Source organism: Chrysochloris asiatica, unplaced genomic scaffold, assembly GCF_000296735.1.
Source record: "Chrysochloris asiatica unplaced genomic scaffold, ChrAsi1.0 scaffold00232, whole genome shotgun sequence".
In the NCBI taxonomy this organism is placed as follows: Eukaryota; Metazoa; Chordata; class Mammalia; order Afrosoricida; family Chrysochloridae; genus Chrysochloris; species Chrysochloris asiatica.
This window is the reverse complement of record NW_006408750.1, coordinates 2009413-2019544: the sequence shown is the minus strand read 5'-3', so window position 1 is coordinate 2019544 and position 10132 is coordinate 2009413. Positions and strand designations below refer to the sequence as shown.

General features: G+C 44.6%; 1 protein-coding gene across 1 annotated transcript in view; it reads right to left on the bottom strand.

Moving 5' to 3' along the window:
* Positions 1-10132, bottom strand: part of ARHGAP26 (Rho GTPase activating protein 26) — a 692304-nt gene that overhangs the window by 13510 nt on the left and 668662 nt on the right. Inside the window, exon 21 of the mRNA XM_006873269.1 lies at positions 4952-5043. Coding sequence (XP_006873331.1) covers positions 4952-5043 — 92 coding nt within the window. The remainder of the gene's footprint in view (positions 1-4951; positions 5044-10132) is intronic.

The window sequence follows — 10132 nt, the reverse complement described above, 5'->3', positions numbered from 1 at the left end:
GTAAAGATTTATAGCCTCGGAAACCCTGTACAGGGTCGCTATGGGTTGGAACCGACTCGACGGCACTTAACAACAACAACTGAGTGAGTGTAACAGCTATAGAGTACCGAACTTAGACAGCCCTTATCTACTGTTTCTAGCAGCAAACTAACAAGACATGGAGCAAGGAAAAAGACCTCCCTGACTAACATGCCAATTTTGTTTTCCTCTCTGTTTCTCCAATGTTTGATTTTCCTGACAGAAGTACAGCAAGGGGGAAGATAGGACAGAGGTAGATTTTCCTCTAAAAATAGCCCATGATAAAATTCGATCAATCAAATCAATCTGGAAAGTTGAGTAACATTTCCAGATTCCAATATCATTCAGCTCAAGCTGAGTGGTGGTTTTTTAGTGTTTAGTTTACTTGAGACTTTTTGCTCTTCAGGGAATGAGAGGGGCCACTGGCATTGCTGGTTAAAAACAAACTAGTGCCAGTGACCCTGGACTCTGACACCCAGAGGCCCACAAGTGCTTTGGGTAAAACCTCTGACTTGTTCAACCAAGTTCCTCTCCCAGTCTCACTTACTGTAGGATTTCGGATGATTACCAAGCTGTGGGGTAGAGGTAGTCATAGAAACTGTTGGGGATGAAAGGACTGGAAGGGACTTGAGTTAAAAATCTTCTAGGTATCTTTTCCTTTTGAGTCCTTTCTTCTTTCCTCCCTCTCCGCCATCCTTCCCTGCCTTCTTCCTTTGTTCCTTCCTTCAACTACTCCAGAAAGGAAGAAGTTGGAATGAGTCCATCACAGAGGGACAAACACTGTATGACTCCACTTATCTGAAATAGCTACAGTATTCAAGTGTACAGAGACCAAAGTTGAATAAGGGTTACCAGGAGTGAGTAGGAAGGAGGGGGGAATGGGGACTTCTTGCTTAAGGGATGCTGAGCTTCTTGGGTGATAGGAACATTAGGGAATGTATAATGCTAATGGTTTATAAATGTAACTCACATCACTGAATTGCACATATAAAGAATGTTGAAATGATAAATGATTTGTTACGTATTTATTTACCACAATTTTTTTTTTTTTTAAAGAGGAAGATGATGGGAATGTAGAATGGTGCAACTGCTTTGGAAAATAATTTTGTGTTTCCTCAGAAGGGCGGCCCTGTGACTCAGCAATTCTACTACCAGGTACACACTCAAGAGAAATAAAACATGCGTCCACACAAGAACTTGTCTACAAATGTTAACAGCAGTATTACTCAAACTAGTCCCAAACTGGAAACAAGCCAAAGGCCCACCAAGTAAAGAATGGATCAAGAAAATGGGGCACACTATACAATGGAATATTATTCAGCAATAAAGAAGAATGAGGCCCTGACACATGTCACATCCTTGAAAACATCATGGTAAGTGATAGAAGGCAGTCACAAAGACCATCTATGATATGATTCCACTGATACAAACTGCCTAGAATAGGCAAGTCTACCAAGACAGAAAGTAGATTAGTAGTGAGGTTGGCCCAGGATTGGGCAGTGTTTTATTCTGCTGTGCATAAGGTCGCTATGAGTTGGCGCCGACTTGATGGCACCTAACAACAACAATGAAGGAAGACTGAAGGGTAATGCAGAGTGACCGCTAAAGGATATCTCTCGGGGGTAATAAAATTCTTCTAAAATTGATAATGGTGATGGCAACTCTGGATAGACAGGATACACTGCTGAACTATAGGCTTCAAATGGGTAAACTGTGTGGTATGTGAGTTCCATCTCAATAAAACTGTTTAAATAAATGGAAGAAGGCTGCGCTCAAGAAAAGACACACATGCACACACCTACCCTTTGATAGGTTAAGTCCCTTCTGCCCCTTTGTGTTAATTGGAGTGAATAGCAGATGGGAACATGGTGGAACTCTGTCCCTGTGAGCAGTGAGCTGGGAGACGGAAGAACAGACTTTTAAAGGCTGAATTTACCAGTAAACGTAGGGCTCTCACTCAAGTCTTGCTGGTCCACAAATAGAGGCCTATCTCCAGCTGGCACAGCAGAACTCCATTCAGGTTTGCCTGTCTGCTGCGAAAAGACGGCCCACATTACCTGGGTCTACATGGGGACACTTGTCTACTACATGGCTTTGGACAGTCTGCTGTGGACCCAGGCACCTGCCAGAGTCCTGACAGGAGATGAACCTGGGCTGGCTGTTTGTGTGCCAAATGAAAACTATTGTAGCAATGGTTTAGGGACAGTGCTTTGGACTTTGAGAGCCAAAAGAAAACATTGGGTCAGCAGGCCACATGTAGTAAGGGCTCTCAGAAGGCCTAGGGTAGAGTGTGACCTGGGAACTCCCCCTGGTGCCCTGTCTGCTGTTTATTCTGGCTACTCCTTCTTCACAGAGACCCTGCCACACTGACTGCAGGGCTGGCCAGACAGGAGAGCAGCCCCTTCTGATGTGGATGTAGTCAAGGACTAGACCCCAGGTGGCTTGGAATGTGAGGCCCCTGCAGACATTCAGGGCTCAGGGGCTCATGGTACAGTGCCAGCGTCACTCAGCTGGAAACTAAAGCTCATCACTGTGAACTGTGAGAGCGTCAAGATCTGTGATGTGGATTTGATGGTGATGTAAGAGTGACTAACTTACTGAGTGCTTACCATGTAAGGAGTGTCTTCCTAAACCTGTGATGTGCTTCATCTAAACCCTTTCTCCCAACATGCAGAAGGTCATTGTGGTTAGGTGCTGTTCAGCCGGTCCTGACTCACAGTGACCCTACGCACAACACAACACAACACAACACAACACAACACAACACTGCCCAGTCCCCACCATCCTTACAATCGTCATCATGTTTGAGCCCACTACCACTGCTTTTGGGTCAATCCATCCTGTTGGAGATTGTCATCTTTTTCACTGACCCTCTACTTGACCAAGCACTTAGAGAGTAGGTACTGCTATTATCTTGATATGACAGGAAGAAAACTGAGGCACATAGGGATGAAGTCATTGCTCAAGGGTACACAAAAGTAAGCGGTCTAGCTGGGATTTGAGTTGAGGTGGCCTGACTCAGAGCTCAGGCTGGCCTTTGCTATGCAGGGGGGTCTTGGCCACCTTGTATCTCTGGGTCTCAGTCAGGAAGCGGAAAGTGCCCAGCAGGCAGGAGAGTGCTGAGGTAGCATACTACAGCCTTCCAGGGGAACTCTGCCTCCACCCCACAACAGAAAATGTCTGGTTCCTAAACTAGGCAGCTGCTTTTGCTTCCTCCTCATCTGAGCAAAACAAAAGATACCCTTCTGCCCAGGGGTCCAAGGAGATGAGCTGCAAAGGAGAACTTCATCTGAGGAAAACTCAGCTACCACAGAAACGGAAGCTCTTCTCCAGCATCTTGATTTTTTTTCTTAGGGAACTAAGAAGCTATGACAAATCATGGCATCAACTGTCACTTTTCCTATGTTTTTAGTCCTCCCAAAAAAGGCAATAAAAGAAAGAAAAAATGGTGCATCCAATACTAGTCGCCAGTGCTACGAGGCAAGTGGCATGAAACCATTTTCCCACTAGGACCTGTGAGCAGGGCAACTGTTGGTTTGTAGGTGGTTTGACTGTAAGATCATCTACTTCACACTTCCCAAAATTCAAAGGAGTAATGGCAGGGGCACTAGCGGGGTTCATTGCCACTGTGGCTCTTACTGTTTTTGTTAGCTGCTGTCCATTCAGCCCCCAACTCATGGTGACCTCCTACATGACAGCCAGAACAAAAAGCTGCTGAGTTTTCACTGGCTGATTTTTGGAAACAACTTGCCAGGTCTTTCTTCCCAGTCTGTCTTAGTCTGGAAGCTCCACTGAAAACCTGTTAAGCAACAATGTCACGTGGGGGGCAGCACCACATGAGGGGCACTGGCTGGGAATCAAACCTGGGTCTCCCACACAGAAGACAAGAATTCTACCACTGAGCTATTCTGCTGCCATGTGCCATGGAGTTGGTTCCGACTCATCAGAAAGCCTCATCTTTCTCCCGTGGAGTAGCTGGTAGATTGAAACTGCTGACCTTGCAGTTAACAGTCCAACACATTACCTACTATGCTACCAGGGCTCCTTTAGGAATCACCTTCGTTGGTGTTGTTAAGTGCTGTTGAGTCGCCCAAATGCCCCGCCATCTTGAAAATCTGCCTACTCTGCTGTGGAAAGAGGGCATGCCACTGAGCCAGGGGTGGATAGAGGGTAGCAACCATGTGGGGTAATTTCTAATTTGCATCCCTCCCCTAACTAGAGCGCCCAGGGACAATCTCTAAATTGCAGGCCCCATCCCCCACCAATTTCAAGATGAAGAAAAACTGACCACAGTGATACTACAGAAGAAATACCTTTCCCTTCTCCTGCTGCCTTGTATTTGTGGTGCCTGGAAATGTCATTCCACATTCCACATTATCAGGCAACCCCTTGGACTTGCACCTGGGGCAAGTATCATGCTTGAGGAAGGACGCTGGACTTTAAAGGATTAATAGACTCTGCTCAGTGGTGTTTCTTCTTCAAGTGGTGACCAGGACACTTGCTATACCTGTCATACCTTAGATGCACCTTGGCACTTGAGCCCTAGAGAAAAGGGCCTAGAATATATGCCCTCAGTCCCCACCTGGGGCTTCTGACAACTTTTAGCATCCTTGTTCTCATTTCCTTCTCTCCTACCCTGGGTCCAGCCCCCAGACTCTCAGTGCTGGGCTGAGTCCTGTGCAGGCACCCTCTCATTTTGTGACTCTCTCTCTGAATGAAGAGGCTGAATTAATCCTGCCCACTCTTGAACAAGCCTCCCAAAGTCCTGCTACATAAACAGATAACAAACAATAACACACAGAATCGCCTTTTCTGGTCTTACCTGTTCTCTTGAGCTTCCTTCCCTCTAGTTAGAAATTTAGGAAATACCTGTTGTTTATCCCCCTGCCCCCAACACACACACAATATTTCTATGAGGGTGCAAGAAACTCACCATTATCGAAGACCGTGCCTGCTGTGAATGAGAGCTCAGAGTCATGCTCAGCTTTGCAGGCGTATAAGGCTTTTGCCTTCCGGAACGGAGTGCTGTGTGAAAACAGGAATTTATTGAGCATTAATTTCTGAAAGTTCCAGACATTTCATCTCTCGTCTGTCTTTCCTTTAGAGTTCTCTTGTGAGAAGAGCCTGGCAATGCAGTAAGATGGCAAAACATTAGGCGGAAATTTGCAAAGGTCACAGGAGAAAAATGAGAAATACGCCGAGAAAGGCTCTTTCTCTGTGAGAGGCCACCGTATGCCATGTTCAAGTGTTGTCTAGGTGTGGCAACAGCTGAAGCAGGGGCTTGGATGGGTGGGTAGATGGGGGACATTTATAGAACTGGGTACTCCAGAGAAGGGAGGGTGCACAAAAGAACTTCTAAGCTGCTCTACAGAACACTCCCCAAAGCCTCTGCTGAGGGTTGGCAATTCTTAGTGAACCCTAAAGGAGACATCAGCTCTCCCAGATGTTCCTTGTTTCTCAGTGGGCTGGATCTTACTGGTGACATGACGCAGGATTCTGGAGCTGGAACTCCCTAACCCCAGGGTAGGGCAGGGAACAGAGAAGGTGAATGTGTTTGTGAGTACTTGCATGTTTATGTGTGTGCATGCATGTTTGTGTGGTGTGGAGAAAGATGAGAGAGGAGATTGGATGTGATTTAAAAAAAATTTTTTTCCCTCTCATATGCAAAGCATGTTGACAACAATTCTCACTGTGCATTAGAATCACACATGAGGAGCTTTTTAAAAAATTTCAGGTATCTGTGTTCTGTCCAGATTTGCAGATATAAATATAGGCATGCATCACTATTTTTTTAAAGCTCCCCAAGTGATTCTAACGTGCAACCAGGGCAGAGAACCACTGTTCTAGAGCAGGCGTTAATAAACCTTTTCTGTAAAGGTCAGATAGTAAATATTTTAGGCTTTGCAGTTGTGTGGTCTCTGTGATGACTACTCAACTCTGCACTGTAGCTCCAAAATAACCATAAACGACATGCAAACCAGAGTCCTGGTGTGGCGCTGTGGGTTAATGTGTCAGACTGCAAAGCCGTTTGAACTGCAAGGTTAGTGGTTCAAGCTCACCAGTTGCTCCTTGGAAACCCTATACAGGGTGGCTATGGGTCGGAACCGACTCAATGGCACTTAACAACAAAAACATGCAAACTAATTAGTGTGGCTGTATTACAATACATTTTATTTATAAAAATCAGGCGGTGGGTCAGATTTGATCCACAGGCCAGTTTGCTAACCCATGTTCTAACAAGTAACCTATAAGGGACCGTAAATTGTGTTACCTTGTCAATTTTTGTGTTAATATCTTGATGCTAGGGTATTCAACTCATTCCTAACAATCTACATCTCAAGAGCCATATGAAAAATGGCCATTATCTCTCAAAAACTGGCCCTTTATTTACCGAAACTGATCTTCTTCTTTCCCTAAGCTATCTGAGAAAGTACACGTAGGTCTCCAAGAGCAGAATCAAAAAAGCACAAGTCAATTTTCTGGGCTAGAAAGTTATTCAAGAGATAGGTATTATTTACTTTATCTTCTTTTGACTGATGAAGAGCCTCACTGAGCCAGGAATGCAGAACAAGGATTTCACAATGAGACTCAAAGGAGGCCTGGTCTGGCTTAGGTAAATCCTGACAAACCAGTTGGGGTAGGTGTCTTGGGGGTACTGTTGTTGTTGTTGGTAAGAGCCATCCAGTCACTTCTGACCCATAGTGACCCTGTATAGGGTTTCTGAGGAGTGTCTGGTGAGTTTGAACCACTGACATTGCATTTCAAGCTGACCTTGCAGTCCAGTGCATTAGCCCACAGCGTCACACCAGAACTCCTTTGGGGATACTACGGAGCTCTTATTTCTTAACATCAGCAGCTTCCTTTTCGGAAAGAGCCATGGGTGGTTGGAAACCTAACAATTTATGTTTTCAGGGCCGGGTATCTAAAAATTCCATGAAAATGAAATTTCATGGAAAAGGTTTGCTGAACAGGATGATCAGAGGAAGTGACCATGTTGAGTTTGTTGTCTGAGCAGTTTACTATTCTTTTTGGTTTTTTTAGTAGCAAGAGCCGGTGGCCAGGTGGGAGAAAATGAGGCTGGACTGTGAGCAACAGGCAGGAAAGAGAGGCTTGAAGCCTCATCTCCTCCAACTGGAAACCAGCTCTTTCTGTTTAAAGATCAGTATAATCACATGAAGTTCAGAATAAGAGGTGCATCCTGTGATCTAATAAGATCACGTCCATGTGTTGGCCAGCAAGGGCCAAATATCCAACTTTCCAAGGAGGAATAATTAATAGGGGATTATAGAGGAGTAACATGGTTATGGAAAGTGCTAAAAAGCAGAAAAAACATTGACAGTTGAATGGGTCTGGTATGAGACTGAAAGTAGAAGTAGGATCCACTCCATCCTAACTGAAGTTTTAAAGCCCAGGTTTCAAGCCAGCATGGCTGCCCCTGGAGAGCAGAGCAGGCTGGGAAAGAGCAAAGAGACCAGAGAAGGGGAACTGAAAGGTGAGGGAAATAACCTTTCAGGCAAGGTTCTTTGGGCTGGATTTTCATAGAGGTTATTTATTAACCTCATTAAACCAAGGTAACGGGAGAAATCAGGGGCAAGCCTGGGGAAACAGCTGGGGTACTTGGCAGGCAGAAAGCAAAGGGCAAAGGAAATGGTCTCAGGTGCCCAAGATTACCTTTCAGAGGAGTAACTTTCCATGAGTATGAGGCTTTTGTTATCAGATAATGAAGTAATGATACATATTGCATTAAAAACTAAAAGGTCAGGGGAGGATTTTTTTCTTGCAATTCAACAGGTGACTGACCACCTAATAAGAGGGTCTTTTTTTCTGAGACCTTGCCCAAAATGAGAACGATGACACAGAAGAGGTGCTTTTAGAAAGGACCACTCCAGCTCTCCAGGGGTAGGTCGTCAGATCAAACACAGTAAAATTTTAATTTTAATTTTAGATTAACAATGCACATATAGATTAAAAAACAAAAACAAAAACTTGTTGTTGTAATTAAGTCCAAACATTGCATGGGACTTAAAAAAAAAGATGTTTATGACAATTCAAATTTAACTGGGCATCCTGTATCTTTAATTTGCTAAATCTGGCAGCCCTAGCTAGGGGAAAGTTTTATCTTCCTTAAAAGTTTGTAGGCCCAACCAGTCTCGTTCCAATGCTAATTCCTCTCAACAGCCTTGAATAGTTTGTGGTAGGTAGGATTCCTACTAAAACAGACAGATCCTGTAGGAAGAAAGGTTGTGTTTATAGGTTTTGGCTGTGATTTAAAAAAAATGAAAATCCCCACCAGGCATTTTTGGTTCTCTGGCCCCTCAGTTCCCTTATCCTCCCTACTGCACCTCAAAATGGGGCACAGTGAGCTTGGGGTGGTTTCGCTGTTCCTTCCACAACGCCCTTCAGACCTCAGCCGGGTGTCAAGGGCATGAATGCATTTGGATCCTTCTGCCGGTTCATTTTTGATTTTTGCCTCTGACCGTGGCATGGGGCCAGGAGAGTACTCAGAGGAGTTTCCCTCAAATGCCCTTGCAAGCCTTGCAAAATGATGCTCCCCTTTGCCACTGTACAACTGGATGGGGGTGGGGCCTGCAACATTGGTAGGTGGCAACTGCCTGATTATTTAGGCACAATTTTCTGAGGCCCCTGAGCAAAGGCAAGTTGTGAGGTCTGGGCTTGGAGCTTTTCTGGGGATGGAAGTGACAGGAAAGGGAAGCATAAAGGCAATGCTCCCCCTGCCCCCTCTCCTGCTGAGGTGTAAAAGGCAGCTATCTTCATTTCTGAACTGGAAAGAACAAGCCTTCCAGAAGGTTCCAAGAGGGCAGAGGAAGCCATTTCCAGAGCAGACACTTTGTGGAAGTTCCTAGGGTCAACATTAAGCACAGAATTAAGTATTTATTTTTAAAAGCTTTGCCTGGGGAGAGAAAGCTGAAGTTTCTTGGTACTTTGGGGGAAGGCCAAATATGCATGCACTGTAAGATAAGCACAGGGCTGGGAACCACAAGGTCAGTGGCTCAAAACCACTAGCTGCTCCCTGAAAACCCTATACAGGGGTACTGTGAGTCAGAACCGACTTGATGGCATTTAACAACAACAATGAGCTCTTGGCAGTCACTGTGGTTCTTTAATGGACTGGCTGCCCAGAAATATCCCCGATTTGTGTTCTTATCACCCACACTTAGCTCCCAGTCCACTGTCCTGAGTTTCCTAACCCATTCTGTTCAAGTGCCAATATTCGATGATTTTACTACCTTTACATGAAAACAAAGGAGACTCAGTCTCCTAATGCCCAACTCTCTTTTAGGAGAGGCATTTTAGTAAGTGGTGGTCTCTGGTCATTATAGTTTTCTCTGGTCCAGGGCCTTGTAGAGCAATCAAAGATTTACCTATACCATATCCTGGTGTCCCAGAAAGTCTCCCCAAGTACCTGGGATATGTGAGTGAAATAATTAGGAAATAGTTAAAATGCTAGGAAAATATGATCTGCGTTTTTACCTTCTCCCCAGGATGAAGGAAACAAGAGTATATTGAGAAATCATCTTTCCTGTCTCCCTGGTAGAAAGCTGTATCAAGTCTATGACTCTGGAGCTGGGAGTTGCAAAGAAACAAAGTTGAGGTTACCCATATGTTTCTAGGAAAGAGTGTGGCGTTGAGGACAAGAAGACCTGATTTGTGGATTTGCTCTCATTTAGGTGTGACTTGCCTCTCCGTGCCTCCGTTTCCTTTTTCTAATAACAGGGTCAGGCCATTTCTCCTCTCACTCCCACATGAAAGTAGGGTGAAATGACAGATGTCAAGGTGCCTTGAGGAGAATAAAATAACATACGTATAAATAGCATGGGGTTTCTTTTTTTAAAAAAATTGAGACTCAGCTTTATAAATTATTAAAGCTTTTCAGCTGGAGCCATCCCTTAGGAAAAAAATCAGTTATGATTATATATGTATATTTGTTGTTATGTGCTGTGGAGTTGGTTCTGACTCATAGCGACCCTAAATAAGATTTCTGAGGCTGTAAATCTTTAAGGGAGCACAAAGCCTCATCTTTCTCACGCGGAACAGCTGGTAGTTTCAAACTGCTGACCATGAGATTAGATTAGCAGCCTGATTCGTAACCACT